At 38.6% G+C, this 27,728-nt stretch overlaps 2 protein-coding genes across 4 annotated transcripts in view; both read left to right on the top strand.

The window, feature by feature from the left end:
- LEF1 (lymphoid enhancer binding factor 1) overlaps positions 1-27,728 on the top strand; it is a 120,701-nt gene that overhangs the window by 22,072 nt on the left and 70,901 nt on the right. The gene's annotated exons all lie outside the window — the stretch shown is intronic.
- Positions 6,454-17,689, top strand: LOC118026984 (40S ribosomal protein S29-like). Its single transcript, XM_035030126.1, has 2 exons — positions 6,454-6,460; positions 17,511-17,689. The coding sequence occupies exons 1-2, from the start codon at positions 6,454-6,456 to the stop codon at positions 17,687-17,689; spliced, it is 186 nt and encodes a 61-aa protein (XP_034886017.1).

Genomic DNA, 27,728 nt, shown 5'->3' with positions numbered 1-27,728 from the left:
TAGACCTTCTTGTATTTCACGTTGTTGGTACTGTGGCACTATTTTGTTAGCACAGACGCCAGAAACCTTTACATGTAAGACATTTGCTCTGTGTGCTCTTTCACCATATTTTAAATAGTAATTGTCAGATTTGACTGCAATTGGAATTAGGCAAACAGAATCTCATGAAGATAGACGAATTTCCATTTATTTATATCATGTAGTGGCTTGAGCCCAAATCCAAGATCAGCCACTTGCTAGGTGTCTAATGGGAAAATTACTCTAAGTTTTGTTTCTGTTTCTTCACTCACGGTTTGAAACATTGCATGATGGTTGCATACAGAGCTTTGAAAATGATGTCACCTAGTTAACATAGGAAATACTTGGTCAGAATCCATAGTGGGGAGTCACTGCGTGCTAAGAATAAGGTGCTGAGGTAGGTCTGTGCATTGAAGGCCTAAGCATGTTTGCTTTCATGCCTTATATACCATTTATCAATTCTAAGCTAAAGCCAAAGTTAAATAATGCAGGATCACGTTAACTGGATTTTATGAGGGATTCTTATGTATCTAATTGGGGAAATTAGAAATTAAATTTTTCAAAAAGAAACATTTCCTTCCAAGATGGCTGGGTATCTGGAAAGAACAGAGGTCTCTGTGTAATGGCAAGAGAAATAAGACCATTAACCTACAAATGAGAAAACAGTTAATAATTCAGGGGTATCTGAGATGTTTATTTTGTGTTTAATAGGGTTTTTTTTAAGATTTTTAAAATTTATTTATTTGTTAGAGAGGGAGAGCACAAGCGGGGGAGCAGCAGGCAGAGGGAAAGGAAGAAGCAGGCTCCCCGCTGAGCAGGGAGCCCAATGCAGGGCTCCATCTCAGGACCCTGGGATCATGACCTGAGCCGAAGGCAGATGCTTAACCGATTGAGCCACCCAGGCGCCCCTGTTTAATAGTTTTTGAGTGAACTCAATAATGTGTATGCAATGTGAAGTTTGAAAATACTTGGCTACCTGAGGAAAGACTAATTTTAGAGGGCTTTTTATTTATTTATTTTAAAGTTTTGTTGATAATTGCTTGGTGGGGCAAAATTACTGGTGTGTGGAGTTAGACAAGTTATTCCCTAGCTCTGTGTCTTTAAACATGTTCCTAACTGGTTCAAGCATTAGTTTTCTTATCTGGAAGTGGTAGTAACAAACTGTTGTGTGGACTAAAGGCACAGTCATGTTAGTGCACTTTCCTGGTTTCAAAGCTCCCAGGGTTCTTGGTGCCAGACCTTTGAGCTGGATCAGGGATGGAAACACATTTGCATTTCTCTCTAGTTACTTTATCAGTACTGAAAGCAACGGAATTGACTTCAGTGCTTTGGCAAAGGAGGTTTTTCTGCTCTAATAGTAAAGCAAGGTCTGATGGTATGAGAAAGGTAGAAAATTAGCCCAATACTGCTTTTTCCAGGCCCTGGGAGGGCATCTTGTATGATAGTAACTTTCTGGGGGCACCAAACGTGCAAACTTAATAACCAGGTGAGGTCTGGATATCGAACTTGAGTAAATCATTGGGTTGAATTGCTTACCATTAAAGGGCTTTCTTCAGAGAACCAGCCCATACCTGTTATTTGCTTTCCTCCTCTTCTCACACCCCAGTAGATTTCTAGAATTCCTCGTGCATAGTTGTCATCCAGATGCTGCACCTTCATGAGTAAACATTTTGTTGTTTTAAAGTCACAAGGTACCCCTGTGGACAAGGATTAAGCCACACAGTAGTTTTACTTGGGGAGATCACATCCAGGAGGTTTTTCCCCTCGCCTTCTTTTTTTTTTAACTGGGGAAGGAGGAATTTATTTACTTATTCAGCAAACATTTATTCAGTGGTCACATATTTTTTAAATGACTTTATTGAGATATAACTCATGTTACCATGCAGTTCACCCATTTAAAGTGTGCAGTTTAATGGTTTTTAGTACATTCATGGTTGTGTGCAACCATAACCACAGTCAGTTTTGGAACATTTTCATTACCTCAGAGAGTAACCTCATACCCTTGAGCTCTCACCCCCATATCTCCCCATTCCCTCACCACCCCAGATCTAAGCACCTTCTGATCTATTGTTTGTCTCCGTAGATTTACCTGTTTGGGACATTTTATAAGAATGGAATCATAATATGTGGTCCTTTGCAACTGACTTCTTTTACTTAGCTTTCTATTTTCAAGGTTCATCCATGTTGTAGTATGTATCACTACTTCACTCCTTCTTCCTTCTGGCTTGCCATAGCTCTGTCTTAACATCCCTAAGGTTAGATCCTTTCCCTGATGCAGATACAAGTATCAGTGCAGTGAGGAAAGGAGTTGGTTTAGTCTATTTGGAGAGGAAGGAAAGTCAAAGTTAATTGATAATTCTGATATATAAATCAGTAGTGAGAATTTTTTTTGATTGCAGGTCTCTATCAGCTAAAAAATTTGACCATTTTATAATTATTTATGGATTAAGTACCCAAATTACATAATTATCTGCTAACTCAGATTACCGTAGACACTTAGGACGATGTTTATGGTCATTGATGGAAGCTGCAAATCCTTATATCAAATAAAATTGATAATTTCTCATTATTTTGGTTAGCTTCTTATTAGATCTTAAAGATTTAGCTCTAATGCAAGCTCTTAAAGAGTTGATATTAGAACAGTTGATAACTGTTCGCTTTGCCATTTTCTTGATGTTTGCTTGTGCTTGCATTATTAGCATTATTTTCAATCCACTTGGCACTCTTGCCTATCTGACCTATAGTGATAATCTGTATATTAAATATTTTTATAAGCCTAAACTTTTTAATATAAAAACATATATTGACATTGTAGTGTTTTCTTCCTATACCCCAATGGATAATGCTGTGTTCTCTTTGCATAGTACATTAGAACTCTACTGCTGGAGATGGATGGGGAAAGTAAATTGGAACTACATTCTTATTTGTTCCAATAAAATATTTCTGACAATTTGGCTGCTGTGTGTTTCATGTGAAGGTTTTTATGAGACCAGTAGATGATGCAGCACTATGAAAATACTTCTCTTTTTGTCTGGTTGTGTCAGTTCTTTGCTGTGTAGGTTACTTACAGACTGCTCAGAATCACCTGGCTTTGCTGCACACCCAGCTCTGGGCTGAGGCTGCGTGTGACCCTTGTGTGGCCCAGCTAAATTACATCATTTGAGGTTGTGCTTCACGCTGACCTTGTGTTGTCTCCTGCTTACCCTTCTTGTGGCCCTGCCCTCCAGCAGCTGTGTGGGAATTCTGCTGCCTTCCTTTCCCTAGATTAGATGTCTGTGCTAGGGTGTTTGCTATTTTAAACCAAAAATACACTGTGTGTGCATGTGATGAAACCACTTGGAAAGAGAGCCCTGTGCTGAGACTGTTCTCAGGCCTGACAAGCAGGTTGAAAATTGGGCACTGTCCAAATCTTGACATTCTTGTGGATCTTGATGGCAGAACTCTTTGCTAGTCCCCAGAGAGATCTGCCCAATAAGAAGCTGGTCATTTGCCTTGGAGAAGACAGAAGGGCAGTTGGAAACATCTCTTAGTATAAGACTGTTTCTTCAGCACAAGTTTGTGGCCAGCTTTGTTTTTTGCTGAAGAAATATCCGAAGGAAATGGGCTTAAATTGTTGAATGAATTTAGGTTGGAAGAATTATTTTAGAGGGAGGGATTAATAAATATTGGAGTGGTTTATCAAAGGAAAGCATGGAATCTGATTATTTAAGGTTTGAAGAATAAATGTTTATTTGTATGAAGCGATTTAAATACCTCACCTGGAGGGATCCCAGCCCTTGGGCTGTGCCTGTTGGTCCTGTTTCTTACCCAGCTCCCCCCATCCGCCCAAGTCCTCACCTCTGAGGCAGGTTTATTTTCTTTTCAGTAAGCAGCATATAAACCCTCCAGGTCCTCTAAGAGATTATATTCCTTCCTGAAGGGAAAAATAAATAGGCCAGCATATAGATTATGCTATATAACGAGTCTCCTGTGTATTATTATAGCGTTGTCACCACAATTCTCAATTATGGCAATTTTTGCTGAGGGGTAGTCTTAGGACTATGTGGGGCCCAGGGCTAGTGAGGCTGTTGAGACTCCATGTGCTTTCCATGCATCTCTGCTTCGCCGTGGTGTCTGTCTGAAGGTTGGTGGCTGAGCACACGGTGCTGCTGTATCATTTCATATGCAGTTCAAGTGACTAAAATTCTAAATTCAGGCTTTTCTGAGGAGAGTCTTGAAGAATATTGGACTCACTGGAAAGAACTGAGCAAAAGTGGAAGACTCGTTTGTGAGCTGCGGGCCTGGGTTCAGCTAAGCGACTTGCTTAGGTGTGAATGAGAAGCCTGGGATGCTTCCAGTGGTTATTTTGCTTGTTACTTTGCTGGAGAAGGCTAATGATAGAATCATAAAAGAAAGGGTTTTTGCCTGATAAACTGAAATTAGATTGGGGCCTTGGGATATGGAAAATGTGATAAGCTTATTAGGAATGCAACCTAGAGAAAAATATTTAATAACTGGAACTTATTTCTGGCGTTTTCTGAAAATGGTAAAATGAAGGAAAGACAGCTTTTTTATAAAAGAAAAAAATCTAGACTTTGAAATGTTGTTATTCACATTTTCTTGCTGAATTTTGCTGTTGCAATTCTAAATTCATGTAGTTTGTACCCCTTCCTTCGAAAACAAAAAATGCATCCTAAATAAAACAGGCATTGGAACTGTAATGCAGTAAACTGAGGTAGGCAAGCTGTTAAGAGTTTTCCAGGTCAGCACAGTTTCAGACAAATTTTTCAGAGAAAATTTACAGTTTGGTACCTTACAACCAGGCCTGTTGATTCAAAATCCTATCGAACAGACAAAGGCAGCTTTTGTTCACCAATTACTGGTGTTTCAGAACTAAGAGATTTTGTACAAAATGAAGGGAGGCAGTTCTTTCAGAGTCATTTCTTCGATGTCAGTGAATTTCAGAACTTCGTAGACTAGGACAAGTAAAAAAACTAATAGTTCATTGACTAATATTTACTTAAGCAATATTATATCTTTGTGAAAAGGGGCTTTAATAAATGTGATGCATTCAATTTTGTAAATTCTTTAAAAATTCTTCTGCTTTCCCAGTCTTTTCATCTTAAAGCCTTGTCATTTATTAATTTGGAGTCTCTATATAGAGCTACATATATTAATTGGGGCAGACATTTGCAAAAATAGCAATTTAAGTATTGGAATTGAAATATCAGAGGGTTTTCTGATAGCTAGGGAGTGCAGATTACTTGGCATACATAGCACTATATATAACCCTAGAGATGCAGTATAATGATATATAGTTGACCTGCTTGTTTTCTGTGATTTTAAATGCAATATTGGATATATTTACACAATATGCTTAATAAAAACAACCAAAATGTCTTTTTTTTTTTTTAGAAATCAGAAATATCTTCACTCTTATTTGCTATTTTAAGAAGAGTAGTATATTGGCATTGATATATTTAGGTTATTGTTTCCTTAAGAATTTTTCTGCCTTGTTTGGTGACTTCAGGTTTTGATTCAGATTATCATGGCAGACTGAGTTGTGCCTGTGTGTCTGGAGCTGGAATTGAAAACCTCTTTTGGCTTTTCTATTCTCTCCTCTCTTATTAATAAGGAATTACGCATTTACAATTTCCCAAATAACTTGTGATTTATCACGAATGCAAATTTTACTCTGCTTAATTGACTGAAAGGGTGCCAGGGAGGGGGAGGGGGAGGGGCAGTTCCTGAGAAGCAGCTCCAGTGGTTCACCTTGCATCAGGTGTCTGCAGAGTCTTCAGACTGAAAGCATGTTAGAGTCCCTTTCCCAATTGGAATCACTTACCCCATCATTTTCGTTTTACCCTTTAGGCTTGAAAAAGTGTGTATTTAACCATCAGTTCATTTTGTGTGGTCTGAGTTATAAAAATGCCCCTGCTGGTTTTTCCATATGAAAGACATGTTTTTCATTTGTGGAAACTTATATAATTTTTTTTTTTTTTTTTTTGCTGGCTTTCTTTTGTGCTGCTTTAAATTAAAAGCAAATGTACTTCCCTCCCCTTCATTCCTGCTTCCCCACCCCCATCTTTGCATGTTCCAATTACAGAGTTGTGAAAATAAGTCATCTTTCGGCTTTTGTTACTTTAAAACAGCTATCGGTGATGTCAGAGTCAATACTAAAAGCATTAAGAATGCTGGCAGAATGTAATGCAGCTGCAATCCAACATGATGCTGGAAATGGGGTTGAGAGCATAAAGGCTTTCCATATTCCCAGGGCGCACAACTGCTTGCGGCCTTGGCTTTGATCTCTTCAAAGGCTGCTGCCTCCTCCTAGATGGAGAGACTTGGCTGCCACTCGCCTGCGTTGAAAAAAGGCAGAGGTCTCTATTCAGGCAGAAATCAATCACTGTGCAGAAACAATTATGTGTAATTCAACCATCATGAAAACAGGACGAGATGACGGGTTTGTTACCTGAGTGACTGTGTGGAGACGGGGGAGCAGAGAACACTGGAGTCCTGCTGACCTGCCACATCTCGATGACAATTCTAGACATATGAATGATGTGGCAGGCGGGGGAGGCGTGATGACAAATGCTGGTCACGCTGTCCAGCAGAGCAGAAAATGAGGTTACAATTGGGAGATAATGTTTGCATATGTAACCATATTTCAGCAAGCTGAACAACTTCAGGGAACAGACCCTCAGAAACTCTTGTGGGTATTTGTATCTATGTATACTAGCATTTGAATTTGATATTAGCTGAATTAAGGCAAAAATAATCCTAGTAACTTGAGAATTGTACTGGAAGAGAGAAAGAAAGTGAACTTTGGATTAGTACATTTGCTAATTTGGAGTATATCCTCCTGACACCAAACTGAAAACACCACTGAAGTTTCTACCCTCATATGTATGAGCCTTTCTCAACATCTTCTGGTTCAAGAGCAACGTTTTTGTCTTGAGTTCATTAATCTGCCCCAAAAAAGCATTGTTTTTTCATCTTGATTTAAGCTCTTTGGAAAAATGGTTTTGTCAGTTGTGCTATCTTCCCATGTTTTCAAATGTTATTTTTCTAAAGCAGCCTTCTGAATTGCGTTGAAGTTTCCTTTCATTGTGCATAAAAGCAGGGCCTTTTTTCTAGGTAGGAAATAACTTTTTGCTTTAAGTAGAAGTATATTTAATCTCAGAGCCCTGGCACGCAAAGCTGTCGAGGCATTTATTTTTATTTTAACTTGCTCTTGTCACCTAACAAAGGCATAGGAGTAACCTCACACTTTGCCAGCGAGCCTGGCTATGGGGGTGGAGGGGGGGACAGGCAAAATAAGATGAAAACCTAGATGGCTGATTATAAAATGGTATTGCTGCCGCTCAGCTTGCTACCCAGGCCCGGGTTTACCTTTTATGCCGCTCCAGCTTAGACATCAGAGGCGTGAGAGCTGCTTTGAGTTACAGATCTTCAAACAATAAGTCAAAACAAAAAATCAATCCCCTCCGGTCCCTGGGTGCAGTTATCGAAAGATAAAAGAGAAAAATAAAGTTATGCTAAAGCAGATAGAGGAATGGAGCAGAGATGCCAAGGAAACTCGGAGGACAAGTGCAGAGTTGAAGTGGGCCTCATGTGAGCCAACATCAATGGATTTTTATCTTATCAAAAAGTTTTAGGGTTGCCAGTTCTTTTCAGACTGGATCCAGTCCGCTCCAGGGCTGCCTGGAGCATGGGCTTCAGTAAAGTGGCTCTCCGCGCCACCCCCTGCCCAAATATAACCACATAGGAATTAGATTGCATTTCACTCAAGGTATAAAACTTGCCACAGACTTCAACAGCAAATTAGAGGTTTCAATAATCCCTCGATATTTTGAATATAAATTGAGGAGAGGGTTTTTTTTTTTTTTTATGTTCATTGAAATCTATAGATTTACGTGAAAAGTAAGGCAAATCTCAATAGTGTGTGTTCTTTCTTTAAGACAAATTTCTAAGGAGAGCAGGAAAGCCCCCAGGAAGTCTTTTTGAGGTAAGAAATCTGTGTTTTTCCTCTGTTTCTTGTGAATAATGTCATATTTTTGGAGATTAATTTAACTAACTGTCTGGAACATTTTTGCTAGCATTTTGATATATGAGGCCAGAGTGCATTTTTATGAATCTAAGTTACAGAAAAAAATGGGGGGGGTTATGCTTTTAGATATTTGTCGCTATAAACATTTTTGAGGTTATTCAAGATCTACTTTCCTCATTAGCTTCCCTAAAAGTCTTTCATAAAATGGCAGCTCAGCTTTCATTCTTATCCTTCCCTTGGTTTCCCCTTATTTTCCTCACTGATCGTGTACCTGAGCTTCTGTCAAGGGAGGCCGGCTTGACATCCATCTCCCTAACCACGGTGGAGCCCAGTCTGCCCCTTGCTAGGTAATCAGTTTCCAGATTTGAAGGGAGAAAGGGCAGTTAGCTTGGCATTGTAGAACCGGATACCCTGCTATTTAAAGAAACTTGTTTTATGTATAAATTATAGTTAATCATTTGAGTAAAACCATCATAGCTTTCATTTGCATAGTTGAGATGACTCACTGTTTTGAAAATTAAATAAACTCAAATGGAAAACAACCACACACTGCGGGTTGCAACTTTTATTTCCTAGCAGAGAGTTAATGAGCAGAAAGATGGCAGAGCCATTTCCACACATCTAAGGCTAAATTTTTTTTTTTGAACTATTAATGAATGTACTTTATTATAAACATTGAAGTTTAGAGTATGTGCTGTAGGCCTTGAGAGAAGTGGGATGAAGATTCTTTCTAGTTTCTTGTAATTAAGCAATGATAGAAAATCACAATCTGTATTTTTAGGCCTTTGTCCTCCAACTCTCCTTCAGGCTGGGTTCAGCTAGCATTTCCACTCCAGTCTCTTTACCATTTCCTATCTTTAATCCCTTCTTGTCATCCTTCCAGGCTACTTAGAGGATGTAGTTAGAAGTGGCTTCATGTTTACATCCGAGGAAGGAAAGAAGGCAGGGGAGGAAAATGGGGCAGGGTGGTGAATCCCACACAGAGGTACCATGCCCCAGCAAGCTCCGGTCTGGCCTGCATGGAAGAACCTTTGAATTCCTGGCATCCCAGCCCTACCTTCTGAACTTTTTCACTCTCATACAGCCAGCAGCAGCTGCGAGGACTTGGTTGGGAAGTGGGGTGGCCAGGGTGGTGGTGGGGGGGCAGCCGCCATAATCTCCAGCAGTAATATCCTTAACCACCCCAAATAAACACCTATGCTAAGTAAAACATTCTTCAGGATAGAACCTCTAATCTCTTCTTCCAACCAGATTGCTCTTCCTAAACCCCTTTTACACAGAAATGTATATGCTAGGTAAACTGTCAGGCATATTCACACGTGTCTGGATACCTGTCTATATATGATGCAGTGTATCCAGCTCATGAATCTGATTGCCTGTACTTGAATCCTAGCTCCACCACTTAATGGCTGTGGGGCCTTAAGCACATTACTTAAGTATTCTAATCCTCCTTTCCTTATCTGTATAAAGAGAGTAATAGTAGTAGCTACCGATGGGCTCTGTGTAAAGGCAATGCCAGTGCAAAGCATATTCGACATTTAGATGCTAATAAATGTTAGCTGTTATTGTTGCTAGAAAAAAGTCTGTTCTGCACTAAATTAAAACATTATTTGCATTTTCTTACTAACTTTTGAGATGTACTGTCTTACCTATTTATACACTTTTGATATTTGCATTTCTTCATGTCCCGTTCCCAGAGTAGAGCGCACGCTCTGGAGGGAAATGTTGAGTCTGGCCTGTTTTATCTAAGCCTGAGTTTCTATTGAAGATTCAGAAATAGGAGGTTTTGGTGTGGTGGTCTTAAGGGCTGCATAATCGTGGGAGGAAATCTATGGTTAATAATTCCTTAAACTCTAGGTTTCAGTAATTTGGAATTTAGGGAAAAAATAATTCATATTTTTCTAGCCTTTTTAATATACTAAAGGAAAAAGCTTATCTCTTTCAAAGGAAGAAAATTTTTAAATTTCATGAGTGGCATATCATATTTAGTTGGATATATTCTGTAGGACAATATTAAGTTCTTATTATAGAGTATGTGTATATGTAATTCACTCGCATTTGGAATGATAAAAAGGAAAGCCATATTTCAAATATTTGAATCAAAATATGGGTTAAGGATCTAAAATTTATACTATTCAGGGATATGGTGGATGACACAGCAGGATTCAGGTTACTAGGTTGTTAGAGTCTTTCAGGATCAAAGCAGACTCTGGGCAGTGTAGTAAGTGACTAGTACCTGTCCTCCCTACATTTAGACTTCCTCCCTTGCCCACCAGCACACCCACCTCATGCCATCAGACAGGCCATCCTGCTTTACATTTCTCTCCTCGGTGCTGGAGGGCAGTTTTATCACATGCAAACTCTAAGTTGAAAATCTGAGTAGTATCGGGAAGATAACTTTATGTTGTATAAAATACTACTTGGCCCTTCTGTTTTAATAGGAAATCTCTAACTTTGAGATGCTTTGTGTTGTTTTTGTAAAAATATGCTAAAAAAACTTATTTAATTTGCCCCTTTTTGTACTGTTTGAAGAATACTTATTTAGGGGAGGGACACCAAAATATATTTTAATTAGTATTAATTAAAGTTAATTTAAAAGTATTTAAGATGAAAACACTGAAATTTTGACAAGCCAAAAGAAAGTTAGTCTGAGTTAAATAGCTTTTTCCTTAGCAGAAATGATCAGATAACTTTTTCAGATTTTTTCCAGTTTTATTGAGGTAGAATTGACAAATAAAAATTATATATATTGAAGGTGTACAATGTGATATTTTGATCAACCTTTTAGAACTTTAAAGAAACACACAGCTCTTATTGGGGGCTATTTAATTTTCAGTTATTACATATCTCTGGATAGATAACTTCATAAAAATTATTGGATGGTATCTCTCATTTTACTCTTGGCTATTTGGAATTAGAATGTTATTTCAAAATCTGGCAGACATAGCAAATAATCACAAACATTTATGCTTTTGAAAGAAAAAATACAAATCTTATTGGAGAGCACATGACCATAAATGATTTTCAGGCATGATTAAATATACTTCATAAAACATGTAAATCATAACTCTAACTCTGCAGGTATGAGTCCTAAAAGGCACACTTCTGGCATTCCATCCTTTATGCATTGCTGAGGTCTTGAGATTTGTGTGGGGTATCCAAACCTGTAATGTTACTAGGTAGCATAAGCATCTAAAGGTTAAAAACGAAAACAGGGTGTACCTGGCTGGCTCAGTAGCTAGAGCATGTGACACCTGATCTTGGGGTTGTGAGTTTGAGCGCCACGGTGGGTGTAGAGTTGGGTGTAGAGCTTACATAAAAATAAAATCTTTAAAAATAAATCAATAAAGGGGCGCCTGGGTGGCTCAGTTGGTTAAGCGACTGCCTTCGGCTCAGGTCATGATCCTGGAGTCCCAGGATCGAGTCCCGCATCGGACTCCCTGCTCAGCGGGGAGTCTGCTTCTCCCTCTGATCCTCCCCCTCTCATGCTCTCTGTCTCCCATTCTCTCTCTCAGATAAATAAATAAAAAATCTTTAAAAAAATAAAAAATAAAAAAAATAAATCAATAAAGCTTATAAAAGCAAAACCAAAAAAAAAAAAAACCCGAAATTCAAGGAGATGTATTTCATTAGCAGTATTTGAACTGGCAGTTTAGTTTAACATGTTTCCATAAAGATTAATCCTTTGATTTTAGAATACTTGGTTGAATAGCCAGTGTAACTGAAGTATTGAAGGCTTAGGGGGGAATATATATAGTAGAAGGACAAAGCAGAAATGGTAGAAAGTTATAAATTTTATAAAAGGCTAAACTAACATCATATGGAAATTTTGAATAGTTCTTCATAGAATTTGTAGTACTTATGCATCTTAGAAAAGATGAACTATGCTGTATAATTTTTAAGTTTTTAATAAAATCCTCTGGAAATTATTTTGCATTTCAGTTCAGAGGGGTTTTTTTCCCCTCCTCTTGTGTACCATGTTTTGTCTTTCTTCCTGAAGTTTAACCTCTGAAAGATTTAATTAAGTCTTTTGCCTCAGATCCTCACTTTCCTATGAGCGGTTGCCCTGCTTCTAGGTAAAATGAGGCCAGTTTTTGTTCAGCTTGCCTGTTTGATAATTTTGTGACTAGTTTTCTTTATGGATGGGTAAAGAAGAAGTCAGCCCAAGGAATTTTAAAGGATGTATTTAATCACACATACTGTTTTGATGTACATTCGGGGGTGGGAGGTGGCTTGTGATGAAGCCAAAAGAAGAGATTCCTTGGAGCCAGCCCATGGGGTGAGTGGGAGGAGGGCAGAGGAATTGCAGGCCCCAAGCTGGGTTAGCCCCTGAAGGATTCAGAGTGGATAATTACCTACACTGTAGGGCTTGAGAGGGGCTACAAGTCAGTGCTTGCCTAAAAATCTCTCCCCTGCTGGCAGTCCATTGAAGTGTCACTCAGCCGGCCTACTTGTTCCCAATTCCCTCTGTTAGAGGTTTTCTACAGACAAAGCAGGGGCGTTGTTGCCTACAGGCCCCTGTTCAGGGCCTGTAACCTAGACACTGGGAAGGGGAGAGGCTCTGGAGGGGGGCCAGCCTAACTTTCTGGCTGGTAGACACAGCACTGTAGCGCTCCCCAGGTGAGGCCAACCTTCTGCAGGAGTAACTCCCTCATTTCTCACTCTCCCACCATCCTCCACCCCTAATGGCAGGGACACCATCACTGAAAATAAATGGATCACTCTTTCGTATGTATTTGAGACTACTGGGATCGCCTTCCTCCCACCCCTTTTCACTGTCCCAGGCGACCCAAACATACCTCATTCTTCAGGCCTCTGGTTTTGGATGTTTTGCCCTTCTGATCCCCCTCCTATTACATGTTTTGCTTTGATGCCGTTAAAGCCTTGAGGTTTGAACCACTTGGCACTTCGCATTGGGTTTGACCACTACAGCATAGGGATGATCTGTGTGGCATCTTTCATTCTGGACATTAGAGTCCTGTTAATGTAGCCACAGGTTTTAGAGTTATAATCACCTCTTGACACCTGGACTCAAAGTTAATTTGGGGCAACTGAAACTTCCGTCTTCTTACAGCATGTTGGTGTATGAACCTGTCAACTTGCAAAGTTTAACATTAAGTATCCTCAATGTCACTTGAACATTTTTAGCCATTTTGGCTCTAATGATCCCATCTTTTTAAAGATTTTATTTATTTGTCAGAGAGAGAGAGCACAAACAGGGAGCAGCAGGCAGAGGAAGAGGCAGACTCCCTGCTGAGCAAGGAGCCTGATGTGGGGCTCCATCCCAGGACCCCAAGATCATGACCTGAGCCAAAGGCAGATGCTTAACCAACTGAGCCACCCAGGCACCCCAGATTCCATCTTTTTTATTCTTCCCATTTTCTTGTCCTATTGGAATATGCAAGGCAGGCATCTTCATCCTCTCTAAAGTCACCGATTAAAATGTATGTAGAGGCAGGGCTAAGAACAGACTTACTGAGGGTTCATCATCAGTACCCTTTGGGTATTCTGGAAGTATCTTGTTTAGACTTGGAATCTTGGTTTTACTGTTGGCTTGCTGTATGACTTGAGTGATTCAACTTCTCAAGGTGTTAATTCCTTCATATATAGAATGATGATACCTCCTACTTCCTAGAGCATTGTAAGGATTGGAGATCAGGTATGTAAATCCTCAAAAATAGTGCCCAACACATAAGTTGTGATCAACAAATATAAGTTCTCCTCTTTGCTTTGGAATCACAGAGGTAAAATTTAATTCTTCATCCCTATGTCTTGAATTAATTGAATCCTCTCGCCCATCAGCTTCACAGTCTTCTAAGATTGAGTGCCACTTCTTTTGACTGCCCCTCCTGTGGTCTCCATGACTGCACATTTGAACTTTAAAGAAAGAAGACTGCTTTGGGTTGATTTCTCCCCTAGTCCTCTTTCATTACACTGAATTAATTTATCAGTTGATAATTTAGAAGATGGTGACATGGAGGAGGAGGAGGTGGGTGAGGGGAATGGGATAGTGGTCTTCAGATCACTGAAGGACTACTAGTGTGGAAGAAGAAGTAGACGTACTTTGTGTAATCACAGAGAACAAAATTATACAGGTCCACAACCCTTTATTCATAAAGTTGGAATGGAAAAATATCTGAAAATTGAGCCTTTTGATAAATTTGGTGGCAAAATCTGATGCTAATGTGAAGTTATTTATAGTCTTTAATCCACTAACCATGCATATTCTTGTGCCTCACTAAAAAAAATGAAAATGTGTTTGATTACGGAGTATTGCCCTGGACCCACTGAAGGAAATATGTAATATACAATGTGTGTCCTATATTACTTTTCTACTTCTGAAAAATTAACTTACAAAATATATGGCCCCAAGAGATTGTGGGCCTCTACCAGTGGGTAGATAGAAGTCTTGGAAAGACAAATACCAGCCTAGTTTAAGGAAGACTTTCTCACATATGGATGATAAAGTGAAATTATTTTTCACCATGATGACATCTCAAACACAGATCACTTATGGTGGGGATGGGGAGGTGCTATGCTACCATCTCTTAAGGGTGTTGTCAAAGGAGTTTATTGAATAGAAGACTGGACCTCTAAAGCCTCTTTGAATTCTATATCAACTCTACCTTTGTTAACTTAAAAGACACAGTTGAGGGGCGCCTGGCTGGCTTAGTCAGAAGAGCGTGCGACTCTTGATCTCGGGGTTGTGAGTTTGAGCTCCCTGCTGGGTGTAGAGATTACTAAAGAAGATAAACTTTAAAAAGAAGGCACAGTTGATTTAGCCTTAGGAGGATGAGTTCCAACAGAGGTTTCTCTGGGAGAATGAGCCCACAGCCCCAGCTCATTCTGCATTCGAATTAGGATGTCAACTAATGGGGTGCCATGCCAAGAGTGCAGGCACTGATGACAGAGGAGACTGTAATTGCTTTACATTTATTACTTACGTTTCATGATTACATAGAGTGCTCTAGTCATTGTAAGGTTTAAATGCTGAATAAAAGTTGTATGATAAACTTCTTTTTCATGAGGTTGAGCTAACCCAGAGGTTTTCAGAGTGTGATCCCTGGAACAGCAGCATTAGCATCACTTGAGAACTTTTTAGAAATGTTAAATTTCTACTCCCATCCCAGATCTACTGAGAACTCTGTACATGAGGTCCAGAAACCTGTTTTTATTAAGCGCTCCAGGTGATTCAGATGCATGCTAATCAGTAAACATTATTGAGTACTTTTCATGAAGAAAGCACCTGGAGGAGCCCATGGTGCTTGCACTCTAGGCCTCAAAGCATGGTTGATAGACAGATCCAGGTTACTCTATGCCAAGGTGCTATTTTAGAAGGGCTGTAAATGAAACTCAAAATGCAGAAGGAGAATAGGGGAGGAGGAAAAGGATTCTAACTGGGACAATGAGAAAATCTCATTGGGAAGAGTGTGCTTTAAGACATGTATAAGACTTTTGGGGCTACAGAATGGGATAGCATTCCTGACTCAGGGGAAAGAACTGTTAACCTCCCCATTGAGTAACTCGTTTGTCTCTAGAATGTCATTGGAGATACAGCACCAACAAAGAAGAATTACGACAATACTATAAGCCAGACTACTGGATTACATTTTTCACATACTTTGGATATCAAATAAATTCTCTTTGGACCCAAGTGCCTTATCTTATCCTTGTTAAATTTCATCTTGCTTGAATAGGCACATCAGTCTAGTCCTATAATGTTTTGGATTCCTGAATCTGTCAACCCCATTACGTAATTAAATCATCCAAGTCATCAATAAAAACTTTAAACTTGCATTTGAAATTTCCCTCCTGTTTGATGTAAATCCAACAACCATTTCAGTGCACTTTCTGAACTAGAAAGAAAGAATCCTGATTTCTTGTGTGGTTTGTAAAAAAAAAAAAAAAAAAGTCTCACTCTGTCATCATACCATATACAACACACCCCTTTATTTTTTACTGGGAACTTTTTACATTTTAAGCTTTTTATAAGTATGCCTTTATATGATAAACTGCACAGGGCAGGATTTGTCTGATCTTTAGCCTGTCAGAAATTTTAAAATTGTATTTATGTTCCCAAAGAACCCATCCATAATTTTGACTAGTAGCATATATTGGCTTTTGCCAGAATACCACCCAAATCAAAGGGTCAGTCTTCAACAATCTCCTTTTTAGACCACTTAGGCAATTTGTGGAGATGGACTTTGATGCTGTTGCTTGAGAAATCAGTGTTTCCAAATGTCTTTCGACCAAAATTATGTCTAATGATATATGGAAGTCTATTTTTATGATAGCCTCATGCATAATTGTGTAGGCATTGCCTAGGGACTTTTGAATGGTTTAAATTAGGGAAGACGATCCCTCTATAGCACCTATCACCATGTAATACTTTAATATTGTTTAAGATTAAAAAAATGAATACTTTATTTTCTTTTCTTCATTGGGGACAAGGCTAAGTTCCAGGAAGTAACTTGGGAATGGTGAGGAAGGGAACATGTTATTTTTACTTTATAGAAAATTAACTGGAAAGCCTTTTGATGAACTGTAAAGAGTTACTATAATCCTAGGCTGACAGCACAGCATTATAGGACTGTCGAATAACATAAAAGAGTATTCTTTGCCTTTAAGGATCTCATCAACATTATCCAGATAGATAGTTATCTGTCAAGCTCTTAATGGCTTCATTTAAAGAGCATCATATAAGCAGTCTTAATAATTGGTTCTGGTCACCTGTGTTTCAGGCTGTCCTTCCTCTTTTCTTAACCTGAATTCCAGCTGTGCTCTAAAAATCCTTGTGTGAAGGGAAAGATTTGAAGGACTATTTCAATTCATCCTTAAACTCAAAGGGAAGTGTGTGAAGTACTGTTTTTCTGTAAATGAGCATTGGGACTGATGATGTTATGGAAGAAAGAAATGGAAAATGGGATCACTGTTGAATAAATTGGTGACTCCTCACTCTGGAAATAGCATTACCTCCCATAACATTGGCTTACGTGAACCATATTTCTTTCCTAAATAGATGCTATTTATTACTGGTACTTCAGACAGACTAAAGAAAATTATTCACAATGAATACACAGTGTTGACTCCTAGGGTTATACCCTAGTAAGTGCCCAATATTGATAATCACGTTTTTGTGCCTCGGATTTGCAACTAGCTTTTACTAACATAAAATTAAGTGTGTTTCTTTCTTTTTTTTTTTTTTTTTAAGATTTTTAAATTTTTATTTATTTGACAGAGAGAGACACAGAGAGAGAGGGAACACAAGCAGGGGGAGTGGGAGAGGGAGAAGCAGGCTTCCCGCCGAGCAGGGAGCCCGATGCAGGGCTCTATCCCAGGACCCTGGGATCATGACCTGAGCCGAAGGCAGACGCTTAACAACGGAGCTACCCAGGCGCCCCATGTATATTTCTAACTTTATTTAAGAATTAGAATACCAACCTTTTGCCTCGTTGCATCCAAGAGAGCAAGACTGGTCACCAGCAGCTGTACTGGAGCCATCCGAGGAAATTTGGCCAGGGTTCTCGTTCTTGCCACGTCTGCTCAAGCCGGCACGGTCTCATCCGGAAATACGGCCTCAATATGTGCTGCCAATGTTTCCGTCAGTACGCGAAGGATATAGGCTTCATTAAGTTGGATTAAGTGAACTTCCTTGAATTGGTCATCCAAGATAACCTACCTTAACTGCAGATATCCAAGATACCTACTTTAATGCCAACTCATTGTACATGAAATAAAAATACTTCAGTTATGAGTGCTTTAATGTGAATGGAATGGTCAGTTGATTATAGGAATCTCCTTTTTAAAATGTACTATTTTCTCAACAGTTCATCTTCAACATATGTGGCTTAATTTCCTTCAATTATATAAAAGTACTCATGCTGAACTCTGAAAAAAAAAAAAAAGAATTAGAATACCAAGATATGTCCTGAATTAATTGGGAATATTTTGTTGTTGGATAGATTTATGGAGAATGAGGAGAAAAGCCATACATAGTTTTGTTGTTTGTTTTTTAGGTGGAACACCCAGGGCAGGGTTTGTTGTATATCTGGAATTTCCTCAGAATCTAGAAAAATGCTGTTTTACTTGGATTGTTCTCTCTCCTTCTGCCTCTCTGTTATTCATGAACGACCATGTTTTTAGAACAGAGCATTCAGAATTCATGCAATCCATACATGGTTTGAGCTTCTAACTACTCCTTACCAAAAAAGTTATGATTCTGAGGCTTAGAGAAACTATGATTCAGAGATATTTTTTCCTTCAAAAATTATATAATTTTCTTTGGAATTCTAGTGCTCTTAGAATGTTAGAGGCATTTTAATTGACCACTGGTCCTTGGGAATGGAAACGGTTTGTATGTTTCTGTGTCTTTCTAGTGAGCTGGTTGGCTAATCTAAACAATTTGGAATTGACCAGAGTTCCATATAATCAGCAAGACTCTGATGTGGCCAGAATCCTATAAAGGTGTTCAGGAAACTTGGTTTTCTATATTCCCTTCTTCTTCCCTTAGGAGTAGCAGGTTTGGTAATGTCAGGAATTAGAGAAAGAGCAGAAACAGAAGAAATGTCCTGATTCCCTTTTGAGAGGCTAGGGGAGGACGGAGTGGTGAAGATGGAATCCAGTGGTGAAGATTGGAATCCAGTTTTTACCTGGCTCTATTTTCCAAAATGAAAGTGTTGTGTATGATTTAATAGTTTTGGAAGTGCTCACTTATTTTTATCTGTGACAATATTTATGTGACTGCTACAAACAACCTTTATTTGTTTATTTTTTTAAAGATTTTATTTATTTATTTGACAGAGAGAGAGATAGCGAGAGCAGGAACACAAGCAGGGGGAGTGGGAGAGGGAGAGGCAGGCTTCCTGCCGAGCAGGGAGCCCGATGTGGGACTCGATCCCAGGACCCTGGGATCGTGACCTGAGCTGAAGGCAGACGCTTAGCGACTGAGCCACCCAGGCGCCCGCTACAAACAACCTTTAATGATAGGCATTTTTATGGATTCTTTTCCTCTTTTTATTTTTAATATATATTAAAGCAACAACAAAGAAATAAATGAGCTAAGTTATACACAGCCTACCACCCTAATAAATAACTTTCCATTATTCATGATCTTTTCTAGTCCTTGCCCATACACATACATATCTTATATTTTTGTAATCTCATCTGTTTAGATATTTATAAGTATAGGTGCTCTGTCTTAACTGTATATTTATTTTCTATTGAAAGTGAACATACCTCATAATTTATAAAAGGACTTCTTTAGAGTCAGCTTTAAAATAAATAATATCTTTCCAGGGGCGCCTCAGTGGCTCAGTCGTTAAGCATCTGCCTTCGGCTCAGGTCATGATCCCAGGGTCCTGGGATCGAGCCCCGCATCGGGCTCCCTGCTCCGCGGGAAGCCTGCTTCTCCCTCTCCCACTCCCCCTGCTTGTGTTCCCTCTCTCGCTGTCTCTCTCTCTCTGTCAAATAAATAAATAAATAAATCTTAAAAAAAAAAAAATAAGTAGTATCTTTCCAAAGGGTAAAAAAAGTCTAGCTCTGCTTTCAGTCATCAGTTTATCCTTTTAAAAAACCCCTCTTTTTTAAATCCTTCCTTGATTTTCTAACAGTGACTGATCTCCTGCCAAGCTTTTATGGATACAGTTTTTTAAACGACAACTAAATAGTTTTGCTTATATTGTAAACATTGCTATTTAGAGGTCCTGCTCCAGTTTTGTTCAGCTTTTTATTGTTTTTCTTGAACCTCTAACTTGTCTTTGGAAAGCAAGACTGCAGGTCTTTGTGAAGGTCCTGACTGCTGGACTCTGTCTCCATTAGTAAAAGCTCCTTTGTGGGAACTCCACACAGGTGAATACTCTCAAGTTTTGTAATATGGTTTGCATATGTATTGATTTTTGAAAGGAGTACTCCCTCCTGAGAATGGTACATAGTTCATTTGCTGTCCCCCCTGCCCCGGCAGTCATATATTATGAGAATATTCTTTGCATGTCTTACATTAGCAAACCTCCAATGACTGGAGAGTTAGAGAAATAAGGTTTGTGGGATTGAAATGTCCAACACAGACCCCACAGAGAAGATTCAGGGCTGTGGTGGAAGGCTCCAGAAAAAAGAGACAGAAGGACAGACACCCAGTCTTTGACCTGTTCTCTTTGACTGACTCAAAACACTTGAAACCTTAAAATCTGTTTCCTACCAGGCAGCCTTTACTATCTTATACAAGTTATACTCCCGACGTCCGTAAGTTCTCTGTGACTTGCTTTTTCCCACTATTTATATTACTAAAATCTCTGGTTCCTTATAGTGGCAGAGTGCTACAGTTTTCTACTCGAATAGGTGAGATGTGCTGCAAGACCAGTTGGGGAGACTACCTGTAGTCCCATTGAGGTGGTTTGACAGATGGTTTTCAAATACATGGAAAAAAAGAGAACAAAAAATTTGTGACAACAAATTAGTAATTATAAATAATTTCTTATCGTTAGTGAACTCCTGACCTTGCTTCTTTCTAGCCACCGTTCCCTTTTGCTCTGCAGTCTGCCTCTCTCTGGAGGATCACATAAGATTTAGCTTCAGCGATTTATAGAGCAGCCTTCAAGTGGTCAACATTTGCTTAGGAACACAGCTTTATAAGTGAAATAAGTAATTTTTAGATATCTTCCATTTCTTTAATAGTCCCTCAAATTTAGAGGGATTTGAAATAACATAAGGATAAGATAGGATATCCCAAAAAATTGATTTGTCAGGTGGGAGGTCCCAGGTGTAGTTGTGAGCCTATCCCTGGTTTCAGTGTGGTGTTCTGGACTCTGGGCCTTTTCTTGTGGTATTCTTTTTGTCAAAATGTTCCCCCACATGGAACACTTCTACTGGGCCACTGACCCAACTTATTGTGTCACCTCCCCCAAAAAGCCCTCTTTGAGCCCTAGTTGACCTTAATTACTCTTGAAGTATTTTTCTCATGCCTCAGTTAATAGCATTTTCCACATTGTGTTAAAAGTTACTAATTTACATCTCATTCTCCTCATTAGACTGTGCACAGGTTCTTCAGGACTGGGGCCACTTTTATAGGAGTAGCCTCTAAAATAGGGCTCCCTAATAAATCAGTGAATAATGGAGTAAATAAATGGTACTTTCTACCTCTTTTTTTTTTTTTAAGGTTAAAAAAATCAGGAGATAAGTATGTTAAGAAACTATTAAAATGCAGTCATGATTATCCATTTGTGATTTATCTTAAGTTTGATCTTTTTTATCCACTTTGCTTCATCCCTATCAGATCTTTATGTACATACCAAAAGGTACAGGAAGGTCAAATTCAAACTAATCGGTTTAAATCCTGGTTAGGAACTTAGATGAAAAATATTGACTGGGGAAATTGACATAATTGACTAAAATAACTTCTGAACACTCACTAAAAATACTCGTGATATCTGGGGTTTTTTTATTGTCAGAATTCTTAGTGGAAATGAGAGAGTTTCAGAACATAGTTAAGACCAGTGGACTCTGAATAGGACCATTTCTTGAAACGAACAACAAAAACTACCCCATTCCAGTAAGGTTGCTTCATGTCCATCTAAGAAGTTAAACATTCAGAATTGGTAGATTATGGGTAGTGTTGTGGGTTTTGGTGGTAAAAATAAATTGTCAGTGTTCACAGTTACAATTAGTAACTTTTTGAACTTACACTTTTAAATAATACAACATAATACATTTAGGCTCATCTCACACATGAATCACAATGGATTTGACCAACCTTTATGAATTACATTAAATTGAAGTCTGGTAAGTCATGGCCTCTCTTCTTTGGTGGTAAGACTGCACATTCACACTGCTGCACCTAAACCATCTGTTGTGGGTCAGTTGTTTCCAAAATTTGACTACTATTTTCTAAACTCGTATGCTTAAAAAAAAAGAGTCTAAACCAATGATTTTTTGGAAAATCTTAAAGTTGCAGAATCCCACTAATACCATATGAATTACCAATAATATCTGCATATCTGCTGAACTTCCACAAATTTTCACTAGTTTATCAAGTAAATTCTAAGACTAAACATTTCACCTGTAACAGTGGGAAATTTAAAAATGATAATGTATGGAGGGACATATTTAAAAGCACTGGAGTCTTACCATTATAAGTAATATTGGCCTGATAATGACTGAATTATATTGAATTGATAAGTGTAATGAATACTCAGTGAACTAGCCCAGAGAAAAGTAAGTGCCAGTCTATAATGAGAAATTAAGTTAGTGTGTTAGAATTCTAAGTTGGGAGGAACTAAATTCTATATGAATAGCCTTTCGGTAAAGAATTCATTTCAGATTTAACAAGTAAAAATTAATGTTTACCACAGTTAGTACAGTAATGCTACATTAAAGCATATGGAAAAATCTGGTGATACCTAAAAAGGTATCACCTAGAAAGGTAAAAAAACCTAGGTTTTAATCCTAGGTCCAAGTTGGACTCTGGACTCTAGATGAGCCCACAGATAAAAGAATGTGGAAATCCAAAAAGATCGGAACGCTGAAAATGTTTTCATAACTTTTTTGATAGCCAAAGCTGAAAAAAATTGATGTGAGACTTTTTATAGCCTTTATATACCCACTCAGTATGACTCTTGCTGAGTTTTGCTGAAGAAAAATGTTCATGTATCTGGTTAAAGGCTGCTGCCCCAGACTCTGCTGGGGGTGTTACGTATTGTGCAGTATACATCCTACATTACTTTTCATACATATGAAAATCCTGAAAACTCAGTAACGTTTGACCCCACAGGTTTTATATAACTAGTACCTTGTGGACCAGAACCTCTATTACCTCATGCAAATTAGGATAACAATACCATACTATTTTGCTAACAGAACAGATTTTGGTGTTAGACCCAGATTTGAATCTAGGTTTGCCTCTTACTGTGAGACCAGGGACAGGTTATTTAACATCTAAAAGTATAATTCTTAGTTAGTAGGGTTGTTTTGAAAGTTTCTAAAACACTGTTTGATAGGTGATAAATCAAGATACTCTATAAATGGTGGCTTTGATTATTAATGTTATATTTAAAACTGATGTTAGGCATCTTCAAAATTGGTGTTGTCTTCTAATTCTGGCATCATGGTAGATGAGATACTCTAACCAACCCTTCTATGAAATGAGCTGAAATTACAAAGATATGTTTTACTTAAACACATTCATATACACAAATATGTGTACATTCATAGTATATACACACAAATGTGTACACACAAATCCAATCTGTAAATGTTTTTAAAAGTATACATTTTGAATGCATCCATAAGTGACCAGAAACTTAGGGGATACTATGAAACCTATCAAAAGTATAAGTGGGATGGGAACCCAGTGATGTAAGAGGCTCATGGCAACTGGCTTTTGTTGAATGTAGTGAATCAAGCTTCATTTTACATCTTGCAGGGTTCACAGGACAAGGAGTAGAGTCTAATAGAAAAATCCCAACCATAGCAGAAAGCTGGATCCCAAAGCCTGTATCTTCAGTGTAAAGTTGAACTAGAAATAATCCCACTTTCCCAGGGAACTGCAAAGAAAATTTGTTGTCTCAAATATTGGCACTGACTAGAGGAGGAAAAACACTCCGCCTGAGAATTGTAACCACAGCTGGCTTTCACTGAGTTCACATTATCCAGGTGGACTGAAAGATCTTAAATAGGGAATTTTCTATAAAGGAGTCACAATACAATGCTTCCCAATACATGGCAGAAGCAAAGACAGATCCCCTCTGGAAGCACTTACCTTCAATATAGGCCTCAAAGAATTTCTGTAGATAAACCTAAAAGAAACGGATAAGAAACGGACACTCACAGTAAAAGAAAGAAAAGAAAGAAAGTCACAACATCAAGGAAACATGGCTCAGTTGAGTCAGACACCAGAGTCTTTAAATCAGTGTTGTTGTATGTGTTATCCCAGGTGGTAGTCACTTAGCTGTATGTGGCTTTCAAGCATTTAACTAGTGCAACTGAGAAACTGGATTTTTCATTTAATTTAAATTTAAGTAGCCGCATATATAAGTAATGACTACTATAGTGGACAGTACAGCCTTAGAAAACAGAATTATTGGGGCGCCTGAGTGGCTCAGTCGTTAAGTGTCTGCCTTCGGCTCAGGTCATGGTCCCAGGGTCCTGGGATTGAGCCCTGCGTCGGGCTCTCCGCTCCGCGGGAAGCCTGCTTCTCCCTTTCCCACTCCCCCTGCTTGTGTTTCCTCTCTCACTGTGTCTCTCTCTCTCTGTCAAATAAATAAATAAAATCTTTAAAAAAAAAAAAGAAAACAGAATTATTACTTAATTTAATATGTTTAAGAAATAGAAAAGGGAACTAAAAAATATGAGTAAAGATCAAGAAAATATACAAAAATGATAACATAGTTGTTTTTAAACGATTTTGTTTCTTTTGAGAGAGAGACAGAGAGCAGGCATGAGCCAGCGGGGGCTGGGTGGGCGGCGGTAGGCAGAGGGAGAGAAAGAATCCCAAGCAGACTCCATGCTGAGCACCGAGCCCATCATGGGGCTAAATCCCATGACCCCGAGATCATGACCTGAGCCAAAATCAAGAGTTGGTCACTTAGCCGACTGAGCCACCCAGGCACCCTGATAACAGTTTTGAAAAAGAATCAAACAATTTCTAGAAAGGAAAAAGAATATTTCAAGTCAAAAAGCTAAAATGGAGGGGGTGCCTGTGTGGGTCAGTTGGTTAAGCATCTGCCTTCGGCTCAGGTCATGATCCCAGTGTCCTGGGATCGAGTCCCACATAGGGCTCTCTGCTCAGCAGGGAGTCTGCTTCTCCCTCTCACTCCCACTCTGTGCTTGTTCTCTCTCTCTCTCTCTCAAATAAATAAAATCTTAAACACATCCATTTTAGCTTTTTTTTTTTTTTAAGAACAGCTTAGACTTAGCTGCAAGTGGAATTAGTGAAATAGAAGAGCGATCTAAAGAAATTTTACAGAATATATATGGAAAGACCCAAAAAAAGGAAATTATGACAGTGAAGGTATGAAAAATACATTACATGCAAAGACCAATCCAGAATAAACTGATGGAACTATGATAATATCAAACAAAGTATAATTCTAAGCTGTTATGCTTATAATATAGCTTCAAAATCTTTCTAAAGGAAAAACAGAACCACAAAGAAACATAAACTTACATTTTAGTAAGGGATTTCAGCATATCTCAGTAATTGCTAAATCACTAGATACTCCCGTTCCCCCCAAAATAATTCATCTATAAAATATTTGAATAACACAATTAACAAGCTTGATCAAATGGATTATGTGGATTATATTCAGCAACTCTAGGTTATAAAATACTGGGTCGAGAATCAAGTGTTACCAAACTTCAGAGGATTAGTTATCATACAAATGTATTCTCTGATTACAAAGCCATTATTTTAGAAGAAGATAAATAGGAAAAGCCCTCTTTTATCAATAAGGAAAACTTTAAAATTCCTCAAAGCTCAAAGAAAGTATTTAGGACTGAATAGTAATAAAAAGTTTACGTATCGAAATCAGTGGTGTACAGCTAAAGGGACACTTAGAGGGAAATTTATGGCCTTAAATGCTAATGATAGCAAACAAAAACTAAAGATACAGTAAGTATGTGGTGGATCAAAGAGAATGAGGCATGAGAAATTATTGTAACACAGTGTAGGCAGAAGGCTACTCTTCTGCCACTAGCCATCATTAGCACCTATATTCATAACTTTATTAGAAGTCGGTCTTCCAAGATCTTGGCCAGAAAATGTTACACAGCTTACAGGAAAGAGAGAAAAGGGAGGGAGGGAAAGAAAGGAGAGAGGGGGAGAAAAGGGAAATGGTTACTCTGTAATGCCTAAAACACTAGGGCATGCTTGGCTTATGCTTTGGTATTTCTGTTCTTTGCCCAGAGCACAAGTAAAACCAGCTCCTTTACTTGAGTGGGTTAGTATCAGCAGGTTTGGTTTAGTAGATAGGCTCTCAAAGTAAGGTCTCTGAACCCTTGAGTCCTTAAGGTACTTTGGAGGGGTCTATGAGATCAAAACTGTTTCCATGATAATACTGTCTTTTTTTTTTTTTTTTTTTTGCTGTTTTCACTCTTAAATTTGCACTAGTGGTATGAAAGTGATGGTGAGTAAAATTGGTGGCAACTTAACATAAGCCAAGCCACTGGTACCCACTGTGCTAAAAGTCATGTTCTTTACTGTCATGTAGTTGGTTAATAAAATGCCAGTGTCACTTGATAAAGCAGTAAAAGTTATTTTATTAAACTTAGGCCCTTGAGTACATGTCTTTCTAATATTCTGGTGATGAAATGAGAACTACACATACCCTTTTGCTATGTAGTGAAATGTCATGCTGTTTCAAGGAAAAACCTAGGCGATTAAGCTTTTACTTTACAGAATAATTGACAGGACAAATGTGGCTCTTCAGACTTGGTTATTTGGTAAACCTTTTATCAAAACTAAATGAAGTGAGCCTGTCACTTGAATGAAAACAACTGTATTTGTTACCAGTGACAAAATTCAGACTTTCAGGGGAAATTAGAATTTTGGAAATCTTGTATCCCTCATCATAAGATTAAACCTTAAATTCTTAAAGACTCTTTTGATGAGATCATTGGTGATTTTGATGTGATTTTGATCTTATATAGGAAATGTGTCAGTGTTTGGAAGATCTCATAACTCAGTAAACCAGCATTCTCCAAATTATTGGTGCTTGTTACAAAATCATACATAGGTGAAAGATCCATTCATTCAATGTGTAAGATAAGCTAATAGATTTTAGGGGCGCCTGGGTGGCCCAGTCGTTAAGCGTCTGCCTTCGGCTCAGGTCATGATCCCGGGGTCCTGGGATCGAGCCCCACATCGGGGATCCCTGCTTGGCAGGAAGCCTGCCTCTCCCTCTCCCACTCCCCAGCTTGTGTTCCCTCTCTCGCTGTGTCTCTTTCTGTCAAATACATAAATAAAATCTTCTATTAAAAAAAAAAACACTAACAGGTTTTAAAAGAATAGGAATGTTTACTGCTGTGGTTTCAAATTACATATTGCAGCTAACCTTTAAGAAACCATCTTTGTGGGCACCTGGGTGGCTCAGTCGGTTAGGCAACTGCCTTCGGCTCAGGTCATGATCCTGGAGTCCCTGGATCGAGTCCCGCATCGGGCTCCCTGCTCGGCGGGGAGTCTGCTTCTCCCTCTGACCCTCCCCCCTCTCATGTGCTCTCTCTCAAATAAATAAATAAAATCTTAAAAAAAAAAAAAGAAAAGAAACCATCTTTGTGTCCAGTGTAATATCAAGAGAGAATATTCATAATTATCTTTAAAGGCTATTAAAATAATTCTCTTTTCTGGCTATATATCTGTGTGAGGCCAGATTTTCTGCATAAACTTAAAACAACATATCACGGGGATGCCTGAGTGGTTCAGTTGGTTAAGCAACTGCCTTTGGCTCAGGTCTCAGGGTCCTGGGATCGAGCCCTGAGTCGGGCTCCCTGCTCAGCAAGGAGTCTGCTTCTCCCTCTCCCTCTGCTTGCTGCTCCCTCTGCTTGTGCTCTCTCTCAAATAAATAAAGTCTTTAAAAATAAATAATAAAACATATTACAGATTTTATGTAGAAGCAGATATGATGATGCAGCTGTTTTCTCCTAAAAGCCAGATGTTAAAAGGATTTTCAGAAATGTAGAATAGTGCCACTAATTT

Source organism: Mirounga leonina, unplaced genomic scaffold (genome assembly GCF_011800145.1).
Source record: "Mirounga leonina isolate KUSES-001 unplaced genomic scaffold, KU_Mleo_1.0 Mir_357, whole genome shotgun sequence".
NCBI lineage: Eukaryota > Metazoa > Chordata > Mammalia > Carnivora > Phocidae > Mirounga > Mirounga leonina.
The sequence above is the reverse complement of the archived record's forward strand: the minus strand, read 5'-3'. Positions and strand labels throughout refer to the sequence as shown.